General features: G+C 45.8%; 2 protein-coding genes across 5 annotated transcripts in view; both read right to left on the bottom strand.

Annotated features, from left to right (window-relative positions):
- ARHGEF2 (Rho/Rac guanine nucleotide exchange factor 2) overlaps window positions 1-12,673 on the bottom strand; it is a 42,554-nt gene extending 29,881 nt beyond the window's left edge. The window contains exons 1-5 of one of the 3 annotated variants that reach the window (XM_020991556.2): window positions 12,359-12,673; window positions 6,065-6,345; window positions 3,980-4,094; window positions 1,944-2,055; window positions 1,249-1,288 (exon numbers count right to left, since the gene is read on the bottom strand). In XM_020991556.2, the coding sequence (XP_020847215.1) occupies window positions 1,249-1,288; window positions 1,944-2,055; window positions 3,980-4,094; window positions 6,065-6,324 (527 nt within the window). In that variant the 5' untranslated portion in view covers window positions 6,325-6,345; window positions 12,359-12,673. Of the gene's footprint in view, window positions 1-144; window positions 363-1,211; window positions 1,361-1,943; window positions 2,056-3,979; window positions 4,095-6,064; window positions 6,346-12,358 lie in introns of those variants that run through there. The other 2 variants (XM_020991560.2, XM_020991561.2) reach the window with 2 other exon arrangements.
- Window positions 12,674-15,602: 2,929 nt separating this feature from the next.
- On the bottom strand, window positions 15,603-23,700 carry SSR2 (signal sequence receptor subunit 2). Of its 2 annotated transcripts, none has more exons than XM_020991554.2 (6): window positions 23,595-23,700; window positions 22,070-22,224; window positions 20,243-20,341; window positions 19,405-19,513; window positions 17,351-17,428; window positions 15,603-16,148 (listed from the first exon to the last, which is right to left on the bottom strand). In XM_020991554.2, exons 2-6 carry the CDS (start codon window positions 22,222-22,224, stop codon window positions 16,038-16,040), a joined length of 552 nt encoding a protein of 183 aa, XP_020847213.1. In that variant the 5' UTR covers window positions 23,595-23,700; the 3' UTR covers window positions 15,603-16,037. The 2 variants fall into 2 exon arrangements, with proteins under 2 accessions (XP_020847213.1, XP_020847214.1); XM_020991555.2 differs by lacking the exon at window positions 23,595-23,700 and adding an exon at window positions 23,402-23,507.
- Between the last annotated feature and the right edge of the window lie 346 nt (window positions 23,701-24,046).

A 24,046-nucleotide genomic window follows, 5' to 3' on the forward strand; every position in this document is an offset into this window, starting at 1 on the left:
GAGAGAGAGACTAGAGACATCATGTTGGAGAGAGAGACAGAGACAGAGAGAGATACAAGAGATGAAGACACCCAGAGAGTGGGTTAGAAACAGTGAGAAAGAGAGAAGAGTCAGAGAAAAAACCTCAGAGAAACAGATACCAACCTCTTCCCTCCCCTTCCAGTTGTCTGGACCTCCCAGCTCTGGTTTATTTTATCCCTCTATTCCAGAGGGTGGCTCCAAGCTCCTCCCAGTTAACCAGAGACTCCCCCCATCCTCCGGAGAGGTTAAGGATCAGGGCTTGGCTTCTCTTGACCCCATGCAGACCCCAAATGGAAGCAGTATGGAATTTGGGCACCTCAGGGGCCATGTTTTTCCTGTTGCCAACCTCAGTGGTTAGGGAACACTGGGTGACCTATACCTGCCCCCCCCCTTCTCTGTTTGAGAATGGTCCCTGGGCTCACTGCCAGTCAGAGCTGAGTTTCCTGGGATTTCATCAGCCCTATCCCATGAGCTAATTCCAAAGCTCGAAGCCAGGAGGGGGCTGTGTCAGCTGAGGACTTAAGGGACCCAAAAGCAGAACTTAGCGTTTTAAAGGGCCCCTTTACAATGCTGTCCTACTAAACAGGCCACAGCTGTGGGATTCAAACAGGTGCTGATTTGCATGCTCATTTACATGATACTTATTGAAATCTTCCAGCACAAGGTTTTCTCACCCTGTGTGGCCTCTAGCCCCCTCCCTTCTCCTCTACTATTCCCTCAGCCCCAACCTAGTCCTGTTCCTTTCCTGTATCCACTGCCTTCCCAACTCTTGCCCCATCTCATTTGCCAATTATCTGAGTCCCTTAATGTCTGACCGGTGCTCCAAGGTCACTGGCTCTGCCTGCTCTCCCTCCCTAAAAGCTAGCTTTCCCAGCCATTTTCCATCCCCTAGCCTTTTGTTGCTGGCCTTCCCACCTCGAACCTTATCCCTGTATCCTGGACACTCCCTTCCTAATTTCTCCTCCATGCAGTAGTGACACTGGGAATCACCTAAGCCTCCTGTCTTCATCTCCCAGGGAAGAATGAGTCAAATTCCAAACCTTCCAAAGAGAAAGGAGTTTCTAGGGTGCTTGGAGAATTACAAGCATTAGAAGTGGAAGGAGTGTTGGCTGGGGAACAGTGTTTCCGAAAACAAAGTGACCCCTGAAGGTCACAAAGCCCACCACCCCTAACCCCTTTGGTTGACGCACCTTCAGATTTGAGGGTTTTGTTGAGCTCTACACTCACCCGTTGCTGAAGTCAGGATCAGGAGATCGGGGTAAATTCTCTGCCAACACAAAAGGAGACAAGATATGTCTGGCTAAAGCCAGACAAAGGCACCTACAGCTACTCCCTTCCCCCTCTCTACACCTTGGATCAGGTTCCCAGGGCTACAGGTGCCTATGACTCCATCCCCAGGGCGGGCACTGGGGACTTCCTGGAGGGAGGGTGAGGGTGGAGTCTGAGCAAAATAAAAAAAAAAAATAGGCCTGAGACCTAAATTAGAACACCTAGGAAAACTAAAAGGACGCTGGGGACCCAATATCTAGGTTCTTGACTTTGTTTCTGGTAAATGGGGAGTGAATGGATGCTGAGGATCTAATTCCCCATCTTGGATAGAAGGGGAATTGAGGATTGTCTTCTACCTATAGGGAAGATATAGGCTGGAGCTCCAGATGCTTGTGTCCTGAATCCCTGGTTTTTGATGAAAGAAAAAGCCAGGAAGATGGACATGTTCACCCTCATTTTGAATAGGAATTTGGGGGGGGTCTCCAAAAGGAATGTGGTTAGGCATAGACCAAGTTGTAATGAAAAGCCAGCATACCTTCCTAGTCCCACCTAGAGTCCCTGACTCAATAAAACAGTTCAATCTGGTCCCAATACTTCCGGGAAGAAGGGGATACATCCATTGTTCTCTGTCTACCCCCTTACCCCTTACTCACCATCACCATCTAGATCCAAGTAGCCATCAATACCGCTCATGGATACAGATTTGGAGAGGATGCCACAGGCAGCATTCAAGGGACCAGAGGATGGATGGTGGGAACTCTGAACCTATAATCAGCCCAACATCCCCACCACCCCCAAGAGGTTATTGAGTTCACTTTCTACCAAACTCTCCCCACTTTACATCATTTGATTCCTTTCTAAATGTGGGCCTCCCAAATAGATGCTACCCTTTCCTTGCCTACCCACTTAGGATCTTTCACTTTAGATGGTTGGAAAATTATTATTGCATCCCATCCTGTTCCCTTCCAGATGCAATGCCTTCAAGCATTCTTAACATAGGAGATCTTTAAGAAGAAAACATACTATTCTGAATGGCCTAGTCTTGTATTTCTCAATCTGATCTGGTGTATAGACAGCTCTGGTAAAGTGAATAATCTTATGAATCACTCAATCTGACTGGATTACCTAGTCTGATTTGGGGTAGAAGGAGGGAACCTTATTAGAATCAATGAGACAAATGGCACTAATTTAATTAGGTAGAAAACAGGGGAGAAAATGCAGAAAAGAGGAGATGAGACAGAATGCTTGGAAAGGTAGGATATGGGGAAGAGGATCCTATAGAAAGAAAATGAGGAAAAGTGGAGGACAGCTTTTAAAAAAAGGAATGAAGAAAGAGAAATGGGAAGAAGAGAGAAAGATGGTAAGGAGAACAAAGGAGAAAAAGGAGAGGGAAGAAGGAAGGAAAGGGAGTAAAAAGGATGAGAGATGAAAATAAGGAATATGTACTCAAACACTGGTGGAGGCAAGTAGGTCTACCCTCCTTAGCCATGGCTTCCTTTTACAAATGAAAGCAAGGCTAGATTACCCTTTGGCTGTTTGGGAGATAAACTATAACAAGGCTTTGGAAAAGACCTAGGTATCCCCAGGCCTGGATTGGGGAGGAGGGGCAGAAAAGTTACGAGGATGGGGCACTTGGACCCCAGACTGGATGAGGTACCAATGGTTGCAGCAACCAAAGATTCTGATGTAGAAAATGCAACCAGGTTTTCCTGGAGCTGGTTACCCTCCCCCCTCTTCCCTGATTTAGGTTTCCAACAAATTAAGCATATTGTCTTGATGAGGAGACCCTCAGTGAGCTAGACTATTTCTCTAATTCCCAAACACTGGGTTACTGAAGAGCTGAGGTGGGGGAGGACAGGACAGGAAAGATTCTAGGTACACTGGCCAAACAGAGGTGGCAGAAATGATAGGGACTCCCTACCTAGTGGACCACTACTATTTTAACTACTATTGTTTATCAGAGTCCCAGATACCTAGGCTTACCTACATACTTATAAAGTGAACTCATACTTAAGAAGGAAGGAGTTTGCTTCAAAACCAATGAGGGGACTTGGGGGTCCACAGTTCAAAGGGCCAAAAAAAGGGGGGGCCTATTTCATACCTCTGGGAATAAAACACATCTATCTATTTTGGAGAAGTTCCTCACCCTTCAAATTGTGGGTAACTTAGGAAGCAAAAGATTAGAGCAATCAGTAGATGAAATCAGACAATGATAGAGAGACTCATACACAGACAGGAAGCATAGAGGCCCAGAAAGACACAGAAAATAGACAGGACAGAGAAGGATACAGAAAATGGCTGGGATGGGGGTGGGGGTGGAAGTGTAATGGAATGGAAAGAGCACTGGATTTGGAGTTAGTTCTGACATGGGTAAGAATCCCAGACCTGCTACTTATTAGATGTGACCTTGGGCAGGTGACTTAACCTTTCAGGGACTCACTTACTCTATCTATAAAATGAGGGGCTAGACTCAAAAACCTCTAAACTACTATCTAGCCTTAAATACTCAATCCCTATTAGATAAAGAGATGTAGAAACAAGGTAGAGGGAGACAAATGGGCACAACAAAAGCCCAGAAAGGTATAAGATAAACAATGTGTTTGGAGAAGTGGAGTGGGGAACAGTGAGACTGTGCAGTAGTTTGGGGGGTAAGTGCCCAGTGCCCATGGGGAAAGGAGTCTATGCATACCAGGTATTGGGGTTGGGCACTCTGGTCCTGCAGCCTCAGAAGTGTCTCCAGCTCCTCCTGACTTTGCAGTAAGGGAATTCTCCGGGGGTCCCTGGGCCCCAGTTTTTGCAGGTTCCTGCTGAAACACACATTCACTTCACTAACAATGTCCCTTAGCACCGTGCACACACAGCACTTGGAGAGATATCGACAAGCACCAGATCAATAAACAAGCATTTATTACGGTCTTATTATGTGCTAAGCACTAGGAATACGAAAGAAAAAGCAAAAAACTGCCCTCAAGGAGCTTACATTCTAGTGGAGGAGACAAGAAACTATTTAGTATATAAAAGATGGTTACAGAGAAGATGGAGAAGGGGATAGCCCAGAAAAGGCCGACTGTAGAAGGTGGAGCTTGAACTGAGTTTTGAAGGAAGCCAGGGATTCCAAGAGGGAAAAGTGAGGAGAGAGGGAACATTCTAGACCCAAGGAAGGGGTGGAGGCAGGAACTACAAGAGCTTACATACAGTAAAGCAACCATCTTGTGTAAGTAGCATCAAGGAGGCCAGGAATACAGGGGAGGGAGTAATGTGTAAGCGGACGGAAAAAAAGGCAAGGGACTAGACCAGGACCAGCACCGCCCCAGTTAATCCCTGGCTAGACTCTTCTGTCTCATATCCGTGGCAGGGAACACAGGCCGGCCTAGGCAGGCCTCTCCATTTGGTGCCTTCTCCCAAGCAAATAGCAGATAAGGGCGGCCCCTGCTGGCCAAGACTGAGCTCTGTCCCAGAAGAAAGAGAGGGCGAGGAAGCGAGGGAGGGAGGATGGTGCTGGTAACTGGGTCTCCCTACTTCATGCCACCTCCAGTTTTTTCTCTAGGCTATTACCTCCAAACCTGCCTCCCTGATTGCCTTACACTCTGCCCTATGTAGAGAAGTAACTTTGGATGAGGCACGATGATGACTGTAGAGCAATGAAGGGGAATATCACATCAGCTGGGGAGGTACTATGCTTTCTCAGTTCCTAGATGCTGGAGATATGCTTGGTTCCCCTCACCCTCCTCTCCCACTCAGCTTAGCACAGTGACACAAGTTAGGTATCTCTCTCTCCAAACTCAGTCTAATCTAGCAGCAGGAGATAGGTATACTTAACCAAAGCCAAGAGATCAGGGCCAGAGGAAATATGCCTATTCTTGAATGGCAGGTCCCTACATTCACCACTTACTCTGTTTCAATCTGACCCTGGATCTTTACTCCTGACTTCTTCTGTCTTTGGAGAAATGGTTGGAGATTTTCCAGGGGAGATGCCTCCATCTGTCTACCTGTGCCCAGCTCTGGGGGTATGTAGACTGTTCCCTTTACCCATATAACTCCTTAGAATACCCAAAAAGCTGAGAATTTATTCAATCAAAATGCAAGTTTATTCCACTAGATTTAAAGTTATTGAGAAGTTACTTTTGTGCTAGCCTCAGAGTGAAATCAGTGGGCTGGCATATTCCTGAATGTGGGATAGGAGGTACTATGCTCAACTCTCTCTAGAAAGCTCCCAAACAATTTAACCTCTCTCTTCCCCTGTTTTTTCATCTGAAAAATTAAAGGAGTTAGACCAGATAAACTATAAAGTTTCTCCTGGCATTGTCCATGATTCTGTGAAATTCAAGATTAAAGATGTATGTCAGGCTTAGGAAGTGAGGGAAATAACAGCAGCTGAAGAGAGGGATGGAACCCAACACTGACAGAGAATAGCTAAGAAAGGGAATCCTGTTCTCTTCTCCTTCGGTTTTCCTCCAAAAAGCAAGAAGAAAGGATTATTGGAGGAAGTTAGGGCTACTAAGAGAGATCTATCTCTAAGACCATAGACAGGAACTCCCAGAGTCCAAAAGAGGTTCTGAATTAGATACCTGAGTTTTGTCCATCTAAGTCCCTTAGACTAGAGGTCTCAGACTCCCCCATCCTTACTGATCTCCCAAATCTGAGGGCATCTGTATGCAGGTGATTAAAGTGCCAAGGCAACTTAGTTCTTCTCACTATTCTATCTTCTTCTAAGTCTAGGGATTCTGAAAAGATAGGTGGGGAAACAGAGTACTTGGGTCCCTTGGGGGCTTACCCTCCCAGTGGATCACTGGCAGCATCCTGAAATACACTACCAGGCTCCCAACTGTGACGTCTGAGAGGGTCACAAATATAGTTTCGGGCACGATAGGCTTTTGGTCTTCGGAGGGGCACTGGCTGGAAGCCATTTTCCTCTTCCTCCTCTTCTTCCCGAAACTGCCTGCTGGGTTCCCCAGCTGACAGGCATCTCCGAGTTCTTCTTTGGGGTGCTGGGTCTCCTCCTGCCTGCAAGGCCTCTGGGATTTCCTCATTCATGGAAGTGTCAGATAGGCTGGCCTAGGCAGAAGACAAGGAGAAGCTGGGGGGAGGCAGACTTGGGTCCTCTACTTTAAGGGCATCCTGCACTGGGGATAAGGAGGAGCAACTCTCATCCTTCCAGGCTAGCTTCCTAAATATCTTTCATATTTGCTTTTTTTTTTTTAAGGCAGCGTTTCCAGTTATACCAACCACCTTTGGTTTCTCCTCCCTTGAGACAAAGACTTCTCTCACCTTATCAACTACACCCTCTCTCAAACAAAGGAATGAAAAAGCATTAATGGCTTACTATGTATCAGACATTACATATAAATACAGACAAGTAGGTCAATACCTGTCCTCAAGGAGTTTACACTCTAACAGAGGGAAGATATTACATATAGGGGAATGGTAGCCAGAAAAGCATATTTTAGAAATAAGAGGGAAGGATGATCGAAGCCACAGGGCAAATGATTGACATGTCCTTTCCAGGAAAGGTAGTATTGATATGAATACTGTTTCCAGAGCTATTGTGCAAAAGGGATGGAATATAATCCAGGTGATGTGGCATAGAGATGGGTGGCAAAGTGGCAAATGGGCCCACATCACCTTCTTGGAGGCAGGCACTTCAGCACCAGTGCTCATGCTGGAGTATATCAAAGATCCACGAACTCTCCAAGGACTCTTCACATTGAGGGTGATAAAGTCCCAATCCATGAAGCGATGCCAGCCAATCCACCAGACCAATTTGAGGGTGATAAAGTCCCAATCCATGAAGCGATGCCAGCCAATCCACCAGACCAATGCCATATACCTAGTCCACAGTTTGAGCATTGTGATGGAGATACAGGCATCTGAGCTTCCAGGGACCACTTCTCTAAGGATTACACCTCATTACCCCGTGAGATTTTAGGAGTAGCCATGAGGAGCTGAAAGGCAGGATGTCTGGGTCATTCCCTCTGCCAGGTTCACCAAGGGCAGGGGTATGAAGGTGGGGCATAAGCTTCTCCCAAGCCCATCAGTTACCCCAGGGATCTCCCGAACGTTAAAAAATTCTTCCTGTCATCTATTTTCCCTCCCTCCCAACCCAAATCTGCCCACTATCCTTGGCCACATGCAGAAGCTAACAGAAAAGAAGATTCTTGGCCAGTCACCAACCTTATGACCCTTTACCACCTAAGGCAGACAGGGAATCAGGCCCTTAGACTTCTGCAGCTGATAAGTCTTAGTTCCTGACCTGTGGTGCCCAGGGATGGAAAAAGAAACTGGGTGCAGCCACTGTGCCCATCCATGCCCTTTTCATGCCAAGTAGGAGGCTAATGTGCAGCCAGCCACCAAAAGGGCCTTTCTTCCTTCTCTACACCTGGGCCTGATGCCATCTGTACAAGCTGGCACCCGATCATGTTGGCAGCCAGGAGAGCTATGTCGGAAGGGAGTGGGAAAGATGGTGAATAGCTCTGGGGTCAGGGCAAGATTCTCTGCCAACTAGGCACTTTCCAGGAAAAGGTAGATACAAAACTGTGTGAAACTACGGATGAGGGAAAAGGGACAGGAACTAGAGAGGGACTGGAGAGGAAGAGGCAAATGAGGAGAGAACAGGAGCTTTGTTATCTCTAGATGACCATCCAAATGAGTATCTCTAGGCAGCTAGGTGGTGAAATAAATAAAGTGCTAGGCCAGGAGTTAGGAAGACTGCAGTTCAAATCTGGCCTCAGACACTTACTATGTAACCTTGGGCAAGTCACTTAACCCTGTTTGCCTCAGTTTCCTCATCTGTAAAATGAGCTGGAGAAGAAAATTGCAAACCACTCCAGTATCTCTGCCAAGAAAACCCCAAAAGGGTCATGAAGAACTGGAAATAACTGAACAACCACCAGCCCTGTCTCTCGCATCTGCTTTTCCTCCCCTCCACCCCACAGGTCTTCATCTAGAATTAAAATAGGAAGGCGCATGGCAAGCAGAAGGAAATGAACTAAAGTCTTTTCCTGTTTTCTCTCCCTTCCTGGAGACAAACCACCTGGTCTCCTCACCCTCCAGCCACAGTCCCTGATCCTGATATCATGGAGTTCCCATCTCTCTTCCTCCCAAAGCCGCCACTTCCCTGGTGTCAGTACCATGTAGGTCTATCCAGTGGAAGGCCTTCCAGTTCCCCCTCCCTCTGCTCTCATTCTAGCCTCTATGAAGATGGAATCCCCAAAAGTTCCTCCTCCCTCATGACACAGAGACACAGGATTTAGAGCTGGAATGAATTTTAGAGATCATATTGACCAATAGTATCATTTTGCAGAGGAAGAAACTGAAGCCCAGTTAGGCATTTCTCAAGAACCTGTGATGTGAAAGCCTCTTCATTCCACTCCCAGAAAATCCTTTCTTTTGTCCCAGTGCTGTAACTTAGGTGCCTCACTCTGCTCTTCAAGGGACTGGGGTCTGGCTGCCTCCCCCACAATACCAGCTCTTGGTTAATTCCTCCTTGGTGTTCTCTTCCCCAAACCCTGGCCTCCCGGCTGTATTTCCTTTTCTGTTTCTTGATCTTCCTTCCTTCCAAAGACTCTCCCTCAACCCCTCCTGAGCTTAGGAAATGGAACAAGGGAGTAATAGCCAGGGCTGGGTCTCACACAATGGCTTTATTTAGCTTCAGAATGAGATCATATCATGTCACATTGCTGTTTCCGCTGAGCATAGATAGGAGGCTCTGAAATAGATCTGGGTTGTCAAACACTTTTGGGGGTGGGGTGGGGAAGAACATCAGGAAGAGAGTAGGTCATTTCATTCACCCCTCTCAGAGAAGGATAGTTCTCTAGCCCTGGTGTCAACATGTATCTTCGTTTTCAAGCACCCTTTCAGTGTTATCCTCACCATTTCTAACTTCAAGGAAGTCTTTTGGGTGTCTAACTTGCATCCCCTCTGCTGCAGTTAACAATGGAACCAGGCACTCGGTCGACATTGTTTGAGCAATGAATAAAGTACTTGAAGCTGGGTGATGTAACAGTTAAAAAGAAAAGAATGCAGAGTGGAAAGACATTCACTGAAATGAATCCAGGTTGAGAGGAGGTGGAACCTTATCTCTAAATTGACCGTGGTACTCAAAGAAGTCACTACCTGAGATACAAGCTTTTTTGGGAGTTGGGGAGCAGTGGAGAAGCAGGGAGAAAGTGTCACTCCATGTTGCAACTGGAGAAAGTGGAACCCCCAGGGGTCTGGCAGAGGCAGAAAGAACCGGGAATGGGGGTCTAAGCATCTTCAGCTGTTACCTGAATTACATGATAGTGAACCACACTCTCCATCTTCATGGAGGAAAGAACAGAAGACAAACAGCCTGTAATTAATGCAAGGCAGGTGGGATGGCTATCCAGCAGAAGGAACTTTCTGACTGACTACAGCAGAAGAGATCCAGACCGTGAAAGGAACAAGAAAATAATAGATTACATTTATGACTCTTTCCTAGGGTTTTACATATATTATCTCTATGAGGTAGGTGTTATTATTCTCATCCCCATTTTAGAGATGAGGCAAGCAAGACTCAGAGAAATGACTTAATTAGGGTTACATAGCTGGTAAGGGCCTGAGGCTGGATTTGGACCCAGGACTTCCTGATAGCACTTCCTGTCCAGCACTCTAACCACCACACTAGCCTGTCCTGGGTACCCTGAACAGAAGACACAATACCTACCCACAAGAACACACCATCAGTCTGTCAGTCTGGCTCAAAGAAGGTGTCACAGGGTCCAGAGGCAGACACTCCACTGGCCTAGTGTATAGGGAGAGACTTGGGCAGTTGAGGGGGTGATGAACCTAAGGGAGAATGTGTAGGACCAAAGCATGACCAACTTCCAACCCCCAGTTATACAGCTGGAATGAGGAACCATCTCATAACAAACTAGGAGACAAGCCCCTAAAGAAATCAGGTAGAGACAGCCCCTCCCCACCCCCGAAATTGTAATTTTTTTTTTTGCTCATTCCATCGGTTTCCCTGAAAGGCTGGGTGGAGGAATGAGTGGGAGAGCTGTGTTCCAGAAGTGTTTGCTTCCAGCAAATGCTGGGCTGTGTTTGTTTCTGTCTCTGTGTTTGTGTGTGAGATTTGGGGGTACAGGGAAGGGTGGGAAAGGAGAGAGGGAAACACAGGAGAGTGGGAAGATGATTGTGTCAAACTAATAACCAAGCATTATCCAACTGGAGGCAACTTTGATCTTTTCCCAGGCCTAGGCAGCTCCTAGGGGCTGAGTTTTAGGTTCTTAAATCTCTTCAAAGGAACTTAAAAAAAAAAGACACTTCCCTCCTCTCCCCCTCCCACACCTTTTCCCTTTCCAGAAGGAGGGGCTAGATGCTATGGTTTAGTGGCTTCTCTGCAGGCCTTATAGCACTGGGGAGCCAGGGCCACAGAGAATTCTTTGATGGTTCAAAATTTAACTACTCCTCCTCCTCTTTTTGGGTAAACCATTAATCCAAGTCCTAGTGTGAGGGCTAAAACATCCATGCTTAGACTCTCTCCTAAGACACTTAGTGAGAAAGGTCCCAGTAGATCCTGTATTTCTACAGCACCGGGTTACTCTCTTAGCCTAGGGCTGATCCCAGAAATCCAGGGCTCCAGTATTTCCTCATCACTCTGGCAGTTTTGCATCCTGTGATTATTAGAATGCTGGGCTTTGTGCATTCAGGTCACAGCTCTGAGGACCTAAGAAGAATTTCTGACAAATCTTAGCTCTCCACCCTGGGTACCCTGGCACCTAATTAAACACTCAGACCCAACCTCTTACTCAAATAAACACTGACAACAAATGCAGACCCAATTCTGGGATAGGAGGAAGAGGGAAACAGAAGTGACTAGGATCCCTAAATCCAGAACCCCAGCCACCTCCTGACCCACAAAGCCAATGAGATGGGACACAGGCACTATCCCTGGAAGGCAGTAAGACTGGGGATGTAGCAAGTACCCCTGCCATCCACCCATACCAGTTTCCAGGCTTGCTTTTTTGCTAGCCACCCACTCATACACTCTAAGGTCAGACTGAAGAGTCAGTCACCAGCTCTCCAGCAGTGATCCCCAGAATCTCAGTTCTATTAGGAAGGTACCACAGTATCCCTAGCCTCCTAAGACCAGACACAACATTCTCTTGCTATAACAGATCAGAAGCCAAGGCATCTCAGCTTCTTCCCCTCCACCATAAGCAGCAGTTTGGCAGGGTAAAAAGAACGCTGGGCTTAGGATCAGGAAAACCTGCTGTGTTCAAATCCCATCTCTGAAAACTGCTAGCTGAGTGACCAGGCATAAATCACTTAATCCAAGCCTGTTTCCTCATATACAAAATGAGGAAAAGTAATTATATTACCTACCTCACCAGGATGTTGTGAGGTCCAAATGAGATAATGTAAACTATAAAGTACTGTGGGTATCAGTTTCCTTATGATCATTAACCATCTCTGTTCCCACCACTCCATAGCTACCTTTCCCTTGAGAGAGCAATTCCCCTACAAGGAGCTAAGAGACAGGCATGGAAGTATTCACAGAAGAGCATATTAAGTTGAGGGGAAGAGAGGAAAAGGCCTAGTCCTCGTTCATCTAAGGCTGGTTTCCTGGCATTGATTCTAAGTACAGTGGTAAATGGGTAGGGCAGCCTGAGGTTCAGTAGGACACACACACAGGAGGAAGAGACTTTGGTCAGGGAATGGCTACCCGAGAATGGAATTTCCACTACCCCCTCCAAAAAATTTCTGGAGAACAGCTAGAAGCAGGGCTGGGGTCCCCAAGTCATAGGGGCACAATAACATGGGAGCTGGAAGACCAGGGTCTCTGTTGCCTTCCCCAGGGAGGAGAGACAATATTTGCTTGGGGGGAGGGGCAAATGGCTTGATGGCTGATAGAGGAGCTCTGAGCAAGAAAGCGTATATCACAAACATACCCCCACAAGCATGACCGGACATTAGAGACAGGTGAAAGCCAATGAGGAGACAAAAGGTTGTGATTTATCAGGGTGCTTCCTAAAGGCTGCCACTTTTCTAGTTACCCCTGTTTTTGGACCAGGAACCTGGGTTGGAGGAAAGGGAGGAACAAACTCACCGTTGTCGGGGAACCTACTCCAGCCCCCTGCTGATGAGCTCCTTCAGGAGGGAATTCTCTCTTCAGGTGGCCTAACCAGGTTTCTGTCCAATTCAGCACCTCAACTGGGGATCTTTCTCTTGGGCATAGTAAGAGGGTCTCTCATGGTCCAAAGAATTGCCCAGAACAAGGGCAGAGAGGTGGGAAGACTTGCTTGAGTCCAAACTAAGTGCCCACTTAACTCCTCCTGCCCTTACTATCTGTACTTTTACAAACACCAAACAGTACTGGGCCTGACTCCTTTAACCCCTTGGATTCCACCACTACACTGAGAACTCCCGAGTCCACTGTCCTGGGCACTCCCTGGGCAAAGGGCAGCCCAAGAAGCCTGCCTGAGGCAGACCATACATAAAGCCAAGAAACGTTTACCTGGGGCGGTGAGTGGATTGGAGATTGCTCACGGAACTCACTCTAGTGAGGGAAGAGGTGGAGCTTGTAAAGGGGAGGCTAAAGAGGGGTGGGATTAGAAATGGTGACCTCAGGAAAGGGAGCCACATCTATATCTCACTGCTCCACCACAAGCAAGACTACAATATGGTAGAGATGCATGTCTCTGGCCTTACCTCACTTGGTTTATAAGCCCTGTCCCTTTAAGAGAAAGATTATGGTTGGAGAGGAAAGATAGTGTTTTCATTATTTAAAAAAAAAATACAGGGAGGAGCAATAGCTGGGGCTGCTGCATCTGGGCAGGGCCTAGTTCCAGCCAGCAGGAATTAGGATTGACCTAGTGCATGGTCACATAGCTTGTTGTGGATACCGTAGGGAGGATGTTTGACTAGCTCCCCTCCCTGATAACCACTCCAAGGGGCTGACTCACTCCCCCATCCCCACCCCTGGCACATTTTGGACAAGTTCTGGGGGAAGGGAACAGCCTGACCAGGAGTCAGTCCTCTTGCTTCTCCCCCGGGGCCACAAGTGAGGTCTGGGGTTGGGGGGTTGGCAGTAGTGGCTGATTCCCAGGCTACAGGCACACACAAAGGAAAGCTACTGCCTCATCTTACTGACCTAGACCTACGAGAGGGAGGTGGACAGAATTGCAGTGTTCAGGGTGGAGACCTTAAATGCCATCTAGTCCAAGTTTCTCATTTGATAAGAAACTCTGGCACAGAGAAGCTAAATGCATTGTCTAAGATCATACAGTTAGAACTAAACTCCAATCTCCCAGGTCGGGTATTTTTTATACCCTATTAGTTGGTGTCCATCACTACTTGAAGATCACCTACCCAGCACTTCCAGCTCCTTGTAAAGTTTTGTCCATATTTCCCTTTTACCCCCAATTAGGCACAGCTCCAAAGCCCAGTAAACAGAGGGTGGAGGTCCTTGGACCTCTTTCCTCCTGATACCAGAGTTGGCTTGTGGGTGAGGATGGATGATGTAGTAGTGAGGATGGGGTACAGGAATAAAAGGGGTCCAGAAGTGCTAGAGATGGGCTGCTAGCTGCATTGCCTTTTACAGAGGAGCCCTTCTACGAAGGATAGGTACTTGTATTAACCTTCCCTTCTCCCCAAGCTCCCAGCTCTCAAGAAATCAGAATTCAAATACCACCAGGATCACTCTGGGTGTGAATAAAAGTTGCTTCCTGCCTCCCTCCACCTCATTCAAACAATCTCAAGTAGTTTTGAAAGCTCAGACCAAAAGCCAAGAATTCTAGCTAAGTTGTTCTGTCTATAGATTTTAGAGACTCTTAGGTGCTCCATCTCACCACTCAAGGGAGTTTTAAATTCCACTCTGGCTCTGAGGAAGACTTTTCCAAGAGATGAAGTCTCACTATGACACTGAATGCTGACTTCCCTCCCCTGCCTGCCACCCTGGGTCACATGTCTTCAATTCCCTTTTGATCATCTTTTTTCTGTCCATGAAGAGTTAAGTTACAAAGTACTTTGAGCTCTTCAAGGAAAGGTACTTATGAAAGCCTCCCTTGGTTTTTAAGCAATAAAGTACATCTAGTTCAGACTGATTCAACATTAGAAATGTTTCCCTGCACCAGGAAACCTATTCTAATGTCTAACCAGAATTCTTCCTTCTGTAAGGATGTCTCTCCTTATGCCCTCTGTGAAGATGGGAAACAGCAGATTATTCCCTCCTCTTTCAGACCTAGAGACCATGATAATTCTTCCCTCAGCCCCTACTGAGACCCCAAACCTGCTCTTCTTCTCTCCCTTTCCATTGGACTAACCTTACTTCTTGTCGTTCTCCTCTAACCATGTCCCTATCTTCTGGGAAGCCCAAGCAGCATTTGATGTCCTCTTTTGCCGGTTAATTGAAGAACCAAGATTACAACTGCCAAAACCAAACCCGTGCTTCATACCCCTCTGACCTGGCCATTCCTACGGTGTCCAAGCTGCAACTCCTGGAAAAGGGAGGTGAGCTGGTGGAGAGCTATTCCATTCCTGGCCTCCCGTTGCCTCCATGTCCTTTTCATCCTGCCTGGGTTTCAGAGTGAGAGACTCTCTGGTTGCTGGGTGAGTGAAAGGTTAAACCGGTTGGGCAGAGGACAGGGAGAGCAGAATCTAAACTGGGAAACTCCGTGGCGGGAACAATGCGGGTTTTTGTTGGGTTTCCCTCCCGCCTGGGAGGTTGTTCTCTGACCACGGCATTCTTGGGTTGGACAGAATCAAGCTGGGGTAGCTTCTCCCCACTTTGCTGCTACAGCAAAAACCAGCTTCTCTGTCACTCTTTTACCCTAGGCTGAAAATTACAGCATGCTAACCCAGGGGGCTTCAGCACTTTTCACTGGGCCCTGGCTCAGAGCAATGAGGCATTACAAATGAATCACAACTCAGGAAGATCAAGCCTTGGACAAGGGGATCTAGAAAAGTAGAGGAAACGAGGAAAGAAGCTACCATTCTTTTAACTTTTCACTAAGCAGGCAACCAGTTAAAATTAAATCCCATCTAAGAGAACAAAGCTCAGCATCTGGGGTAATGAGGCCAGCTGATATTTGGACCATCACAGCACTTACTCACTTCTCTGGCTAAGAAGGGGGGGGGCTAATGATAAAGAAGGAAAAACAGGAACAAGTGATATGAGAAAACAACATGGAAAAAAGTAAAGCCTGAGGGAGGGTTCTGGGGAGGAGAAATCTCTCTGGGATGAGGATCCACAGCTCCAGGAGCTGAGCAACACAGCTTGGCCAGCAGCATGATTTTCAGGGCCTGGGGCTGGTAGCTGAGGTGACCAAGCTGGGTGGAGGGAAGACACACAATTGAGGTGGAGTTTGTTTTTATTAGAAAACCCATTTCAGTAAACGCTTCCCTGCCCCCAGACCAGGAGGCCTCCAAGAGACTTGTGGTTCTGATTTCCTCTTTCCAGAGGTGGTCAGGCAGCCTCTGAAGTTCCCCCTTCTGAACCCCTGAGAAAGTTCTCAATGCCAGCTTTGCACCGAGCAGCCCCAAAGTGAGGAGGCAGCCACTTGGGCTCAAGGTCAATGCTGGGGTATTTCTGTTTATATAAAAACCAATGGATGGCTTCAAAACTGCACCAAAGAGGCTCTCTTGGGCCCCTAGGCCTGTTCCTTTGCTCTGTGTGAGAGCATGGCCATGGAGAAAGGTGGTGAAGGACTAAGGGAAGAGATTGCATTTTGAGACATCCTTCGGAGTCTGGAAAGCACCTGGATTTCTTAGGAGGGGAGGGTACACATTCAGTTCTTCTTGGTCTTGGGAGTATCATATTTTCTCTTGCTTGAGTACCACAGGAGAAGGGGAATACCAATGGAAGGAAGGGTCATCACACCGAATGCTGCCCAGTCCAGCTGTAGAAGAAAACAGAAATCTTAGAGCCTGAATAAAGAGAAGATGTATCTAACAGGAATAGAGTAGACTAATCCAACCATCAAACCAGTCTTGAGCAGAAAGCTGCTCAGGCTATTTCAGCTGGGGCCTTGGGTTGGTCCTCTCTGGAGGACATCTTGTCCTTTGTATCTGTTAGACTGCATCTAATACAACCTCAGTTAGTGGAGAAATCATGGCTCTTCCCAAAGACCTCTGAAGAAGTGATGCTGCCACTACCTCCTGACTCCTTAGGTCCAGTGTGACAGCTCTAACAGGAGATTTCCTGATTTTCAACTTCCTCCTCTCAATAAAAACCTTTCCCATAGTTAGTCAACCATCAAGCACGTATTAAATGCCTACTAGGCCATACACTACAGATACAAAGAAATGCAAAAAACAGTCTTGCCATCAAGGAGCTTGCATGAAATCCTCCTAGCCCATCCCTCTCTGGTCTCCATCACATCAACTTTCTTCCTTCTAGAGCTTTTGAACACAGCTACCACTCTCCGTAAATTTTTTAATCTTTCTGCCTCAATGCTTCTAGAATCTATGATTTTCCAAGTGTGGGTACAAAAAATGTAGGCTGAAAACCCTGCACACATTAATAAATATTCCACCCGTGTTTTTATGGCCAAAAATATATCACCCTCTGGCCAGCGTTCTAGTAACAAAGCCTTCTTGGATAGACTGGTCCTCAGACAACAGACCCTGTCCAGTTATGCCTCACTGCAATTTACTAGCCTGCTGAAAATTGCTAGGAACTCTGATACACTGGCATAGCTTGGAGAACTCAGAGTCACTTCCACACTACAATGAGGCCTTGAAGAACTCTAGGGAAGGAAATATAAACTCCACACTCTCCATAAAGTACTGAATCTTATATGGGATCCAGGATTCTAAAACCACAGACTGTCCAATGATGAGGAATAAAAGGGCAATTCTCTGTTCTTGGGGTTAAATTCCTATTTTTGAAATTTCCAAGCACAATAAAGTCTATGATAGTCTTGTTGGTTATATCACATCACGACCAATCAATGAGTAGATACAGCAAGAATCAATCCAAGAGAGGAATTCTGATAAGCAGTCTTGGTAACTACCGTATGGGGGGCCCCACAGCCGAGGCTGGATGTCTTCTCATGCCAGGGCAAGGACAGAATACGTAAAGAGTCATTGTAAAACTTACGAAATGGGGAGAAAATCTCCTATCAAATTCTCGCTGTGCCAAGATTCCTCCTTGTCCAGGGGCACTGGTGAAGCCAACCTGAAAACGTGAAGAGAGAAGACATCACAGCACACCTCAGAACTTGCCTTTTCTAAAAAGGACATTCTCTAGCCAACCTAATTTTCTGGCACTGGGTACCATCTCCCACAGGTACTGACTATATCAAAAGGATGTTACTGGCAGGGGACTAGGGCCAGAGATCTGGGATAGAAACATATGGTGAAGAACATGAGGTAGACCTGGAAAAGGGCTGGATTACTTCTCCTGGGAGGAAAAATGATAATGAACTGGAAGCCAGTTCTAGGGTTCCCATTTCAGCTCTGCTGCTGCCCTTTAAACTCTGCATCTAAAAATACTGCCTTTAAAGGAAAACACTGTCAAAAAAAAAAAAAAGGGCTGGGCCAACCTTATTAGGGCCATATCAATCTACTTTGAGATTGTGAAAAGGATTAAAACAAACTTTATTAAAACAAAGCTGTGTGACTTTAAGCAAATCATTTAATCTCTGTGGGCCTCAGTTTCCTCATCTGACAAATGGTGATAATGACCCCCATACTACTTGCCCCTGTCTCACAGGACTTTTAAATGGTTCAAATGAGAAAATAAATGTGAACTCACTACGAAAACATAAGCCAATATACAAATATAAGCTGTTAAAGAAAGGGCAAGGCCTAATTCACATTCCATTCTTCTGGAGAAAAGGCAAAGTTTGGAGCACACTGCAAACAACTTTGCTAAAGGGGCAGCACTTGAGACTTTATTTTGGCTCTGAAGACAAGTGTTAAGAGTCTAGTCAATTAACTCACTATCTGGAAGAACTGAAATATAAAACAAATTTGGAGACTGTACCAGAAACAGTATTCCTGGGTTCTTTCTAATTTTCTGGATGGCTCCAGGCAAATCCTTGCCCCACTCTGCACTCAGCAAGTCAGTTGAGATTCCACTTTTCAATTACATCACCTTACTTTGAACATCAATCAGTTATTAAGCATGTACTACATGCCCTTTAATGTGAGACAGAGGGGCAGCTAGGTGGCACAGTGGATAGAGCACCAGCCCTGTAGTCAGGAGGACCTGAGTTCAAATCCAGTCTCAGACCAGCCACTTGGCACTTACTAGCTGTGTGACCCTGGGCAAGTCACTTAACCCCAATTGCCTCACAAAAACAAAAAACAAAAACCCAAACCCAGAAGAGAAATACAGAAAATGTACACTTTCTGCCCTCAAAGGAATTTGTGAAGAAATAGGATATATGGCTGGAGAGCTAAGGTCACAGTTGGATTATGAAGGCCTTTGAATGCTAGGCAAATTTTAATTTGATGTTAATAGGCAACAGGGAGTCACTGTACATTCTTAAATTTTTTTCTTTTCTTTTCTTTTTTTTTTAAGGTAGTTGGGGTTAAGTGATTCGCCCAGGGTCACACAGCTAGTAAGTGTCAAGTGTTTGGTGTGAGGCCGGATTTGAGCTCAGGTCCTCCTCACTCCAGGACTGGTGCTTTATCCACTGTGCCACCTAGCTGCCCATCATGGTACGTTCTTAAGCAGGGAATTATCAGGATAAAATTGAGTGTTAGGCCAATTTATCAGCGAAGGGGAATAACTGGAAGGGAAGAGCAAACTAAAAAACTAAAGACTAAGATGCTATTGCACTGATCCAGGTACCAGGCAATTAGGGTCTGAACTAAGGGGGTAGCAGTAGGAATCAAGAAGAACAACAGAGTTAGAAATGCTGGTATACCCTCCTTCTATGACTTTAGAATGGCCTCTTCTGAGCCTTCAGAATCTAAAACGTTCTTTAAATTAAGGCTTCCAAATCCCTTTCACATCACATCACTTCTACTTTCCCTTAAAATTTATACATTCTCAGCAATATGAAGCAGAATAAAAACGTTTTAATGGACAGCTTACTAAAATGGGGCTGGGCCAAGGAAATTTTGGAGATCAGAGCCACATCTGCTCATCTTATTATGCATTCCCTAACCTCCCACTCCCCGAAAAAAGTTGAAACAACTTACCACCACTGGCCCTTCTTCCTGAGCAAGATATGTGATGGTTGCAGAGGTAAAGTTAAAATAGCCAGCCTTAAGGGGACGCAGGACCACAGTATGGGAAACATTGCTGGCACTGGCACAAAAGTCAAGGAGACACACAGAATGGATTCTATAGCCCAGACTACAACAACTCTCCAGCTCATCCTCCTGCCTATTCATTGCTTATCACAAAGTGTACCTGTAAGACTTCACACCTCTAACAATTAATGAATGAAAAAACAAGTACTGTTCATTGTTCACTGGAGACGTCTTGTTCTCACAATCAAATCCTAAAGGGTTCATGTATGTCCAACATAAGTTTGGAAGTAAACTTATAGAAAAGGAACTATTTTAGGGTTGATATGCTATAAGGGAGGGGTATTCATTTATAATGTTATGATTTCAGAGAGGAGAGATCCAAGTCAGATCCAAAATAATGAAGCATCAATCAGATTAACAGACCTCAAGGGATAACTGCCTTTCCCCACTCATTTTTAAGAGGATGGTATCTAAAACAATCCCAAACATCCCTATTCTAGTCATAAAACCATTACAAGAGTTTGTATGTAATTTGTATTGAGATCTTACATCTCAGACAACACAGCATTCTTCCTAATGTCTAATCTAAACTATCCTCACAGCAATTTCAATTCATCCCTTATCTAGTCCTATCCTTACTTAGAAAGGCTAGCTGTTAACTACTATAAAATGATGTAAGGTTGTGTTACTCCCATTATTGCCATCTTTCTCCTTTCCCCTACATTGCCTGAACCAGCATTTACTTGAGTAAAATAAAATAAAATAAAAAAAGCCAGCAGGATACGGAGCAATTCGGTCCCATTTGACATTAAGCATTCCTGAAACAATACCAAAGTCTTCGGGAGGAAAAGAATCATCAGATAATTCCACATCTAGGGCTGCACTAAAAAAGAGAAGAAAGGATTAGGGAACAACAAAATTAAGACAACTGAAAAAACTTCAAAGCTGCCCCCCTTGATTTCAAAATCTTCTGTAGGGCAGACAAGATAATTTGGCTCAGGGACCAACACCATGCTAAAAACTCCTAGAACAAAAATTCTTAAGTGTGTGTGTGTGTGTGTGTGTGTGTGTGTGTGTGTGTGTGTGTGCGCATGCGATGGACCCCTTCTCAGAATCATGTTTTTAAATTCAAGAAATAAAATACACAGGAATGTATAAAGGAAACCAATTACATGTATTGAAAATTACCAAAATATTTTTTAAAATAAAGTCAAAGACCCCAGGTTAAGAAACTCCTATTCTAGAAGAAAGAGGGCCTGGATTTCTTCTGATTTCCATTTTTTCCTCTACAAAGAATGTGTATGTGAAAGAGAAATATGACATATAAATAATACAAGAGATTCTACACAACTCCAGCAAGTAAGATGTGGCACCTCATCCTTAAAAGTGCATAAAGGGGAATGACCCTTAGAAGTCATTTGTTTGATTCAAACCTCTCATTTAACAAATGAGGGAAGAGATACAGGTGTAATCGTCCAAGGTCACACTGCTAGTTAACAACAGCAAGAACCAGAGCCTAAGTATTCTAATCTAAAAGCATATAATTTCTTACACATGACAGGAATTGTTCTAAGCACCGGGGGGATGAGGGGTGGTGGGAAGGAGATGATACAAAGAGAGGTGAAAACAGGCCCAGTTCTCAATAGGGGAAACAATATATAAGTAACAACAACAACTATGTACAAAAAGATATATACAGAATACTTGAGAGGAAAGGCACCCAACAGAAAGTAGGATTTGAAGTAAATGAGATTTGAAGGAAGCCAGAGAAACTAAGAGGTAGATGTGAGGAGGAAGAGTCTTCCAGACATAGGAGGCAGATAGTAAGGCTGGATGATAAGGAAAGGAAAGTATTAAGAAGACTAGAAAGGTACAAAGAAGCCAGGTTATGAAGAACTTTAGATGCCAAATAGGCAATGGGGAGCAAATGGGGGGGTGGGGTGTATGTGTGTGTTGGGAGGTGGGGAGATTAATACTGTCAGATTGTATTAAAATCTGTAAGGAAAATCACTTCGGTAGCTAAGCGGAAGACAGATTAGAGGGGAGAGACACCTGAATTGGGGAGACCAATTAGATAATGCAACAGTCCAGGTACAAGATGATAAGGGCTTGAACCTGGGTGGTGGCTGTATGAACGCAGGAAAGGTGTTGTAAAGGCAGCAATGACAGGACTTAGAAATGAACTGAATGTGTGGGGAGAGTAAGCAGTTGAGAAATACACTGAGGTTGCAAGACTAGATGAATAATTATACCATGCTTCCTCATCCTCTCCTTTTAGAATTCTTAAAAATTGGAGATGGCTCTTAGGTTACTTTCTTCTAGCAGAGCAGGAACTAGTTTTCACTTTGTATCACTAGGGGCTAATACAATAACTTGCAGATAGCATATGTTTAATAAATGTTCATTAATCTGAACTGAATTCTACCCCCTGGAATAAGATTCTCCTCAACTCCAACCTGGGGGAGTTGAAATGCGTTCTCTCATATACCTACTGTTAGACTCCTATACCACACCTTTAAGATATCATTTCTCTCCATCTTCTCTGAATGTCTACTGTAACCAACTAGAGATGTGAAGATCCAGAAAGCTCTTCTGGGATCCAGTTTATTACCTTGAGCCGACATTGTAGATGTTGTATTGCAAGGTCAGGTCCTTTCCTTCCACAGCATATCTATTCAGCAGTGACTTAGAAGCCAGAAGCCTGGCCCCTTCTTCACTTTGCGCAGCAGAGAACAGACACAACACCGCAAACACCAACAGCCTCATCTTTGGAGTGAGACAGGACCATTAGCTACTTAGACTGAATTTAGGGATCAAGATCCAATCACCAGACCTCTGGAGCCAGAGTCACCCTCCTCAGCCTGTCTCCTAAAAACACTTTACAGCCATATCTCTTTGCACGCACCAAAGCACTGTGGTATAGTGGAAAGAGAACTGACTCCAGAGCCAGAGGATGCATTCATGTTTTATCTCTGATGTTTACTACCTGTGTGATCTTGGGCAAATTCTTAACCTCCCTGGGACACAGACTGCTCATCTGTAAATGGAAGGAGTTAGCCTAGATGGGCTCTGAGGTTTCTTCCATCTCTACATTTCTGATCCTAAGCCCCAGCATCTTCTACAGTAGGATTTCTAATGTACCACATCTGAGATACCTAGGGGATTACTTTATCAACTACACTTGATGATAATGAAAGTCAAGATTTCCCCCCAACCAACCATCGCTTTCCTAAATTTCTGAAATAGAATACAGACTGGAACAAACTTTGTTCAACTGACCTTTTGACTGAGGGACGGATGAAGGGGAGACAGCCTGCAAGTGGCCAGAATGGAGGGCTCTCTGAGGTAGGTGAACGCATTACAATCCAGTTTCTAGGGTATCTGACTTTAAGACTCTCAGAGTATCTGGGGTGAGTCCCTGTTCTGGCATCTCCTACATCCTCATCTCACTAACTCAAGGGGCCGTTAGAAAGAACGCAAACGTCAAACCACTATGTAAATATTAGTTACTACTCTACGTCAGGAGAGAAGCCTCAGCACCTTGATGCCTGTAGCAAATGAAAGTATGGGAGGCCAAGGATAAGAATGCCACAGGATGGGTAGTTAAGGACGAGCTGCTCTCTACACTTTTTAGGGGAGTTGGGAGAGGAGGATAGCTTTGGGATATATTCAGGATGTCTGAGAATTGCTGTTCCCATGAAAGATTATTAAGGTTCTCATCACAAAGTACATCCCTAGGGATTAAGCCTCCCTGCTTCCATCTCTACAGCTGAGACCGCTCCCCGCCGCCCCCTCCCTGCCCTCCTTCGACCACTCCTCATATTCACGCAACTTTTTCCCCCTCGACCCTCCTTGTGCCACCTTCACCTCCCAGGCCACCTCCCTCCCGACGCCCAGAGCTCGTCCCGGCCGCCGACCCCTCGCAGTCCTCCCACCCTCTCACCGTGGCTCCACTGCCTTCGTGGCTCCCGGGGCCGTCAGGTCGACGTGTCTCCTCCCCCTCCCCCAGCCCCCCGCGGGCCGCAGCAGCTGAGCCGGACCGAGCAAGGAGAAAGACGAGGAGACGCCCGCCCACCCCCACGCTTATCCCTACCCTACTCTATCCCTCTCGTCCCCTCCCGAGGGCCGGGTCTCACCGCGTATAAACTAGACGCACTTCAGCGCCACCAGAACCGGAAGACAGAGTCAGCGCCGGGAAGACCGACAAAACCAACTTCCACCGGAAGCCGTTGGGTGGAAGGAAGTCCTCTTACGCGACGTTTTGTGGGGATTGTAGTTCTACTGCCGGCCCCATCTTAGCCGAGGGCTACCCTCACCTTACAGGAAAAAATCGGGTGTGTCCGCCTCTGGACATATTCGTCCTCGACACCCTCTGCCGTCGTTCTTGCAGTTTGTTGTGGGTCACCAGCCTTGGAATCTGGAGAAATCTTCCCTTCTCTACCAATCAAAATACTTCTTGTCATGGTACAATGGAAAGAGCACTGACTTCAGAGTCAGAAGACTTGGGTTCAAATTAAGTCACACAAGTCACTTCCTGGGCTTCCGTTTCATTTCCCCCAAAACAAAACTAAGATATATGCACTGATTT

This window comes from Phascolarctos cinereus, unplaced genomic scaffold (genome assembly GCF_003287225.1).
Source record: "Phascolarctos cinereus isolate Bilbo 61053 unplaced genomic scaffold, phaCin_HiC Scaffold_5;HRSCAF=322, whole genome shotgun sequence".
NCBI classification, from domain to species: Eukaryota; Metazoa; Chordata; class Mammalia; order Diprotodontia; family Phascolarctidae; genus Phascolarctos; species Phascolarctos cinereus.

Coding starts and splice junctions, on each gene's coding strand:
- SSR2 (XM_020991554.2), bottom strand. CDS start 22,224: ATGAGGCTGTTGGTGTTTGCGGTGTTGTGTCTGTTCTCTGCTGCGCAA. Junction 20,342..22,069: donor ATCTACAATGTCGGCTCAAG/GTAATAAACTGG, acceptor TCTCTTTTTTAG/TGCAGCCCTAGATGTGGAAT. Junction 19,514..20,242: donor AAATGGGACCGAATTGCTCC/GTATCCTGCTGG, acceptor CTTTTGTGCCAG/TGCCAGCAATGTTTCCCATA.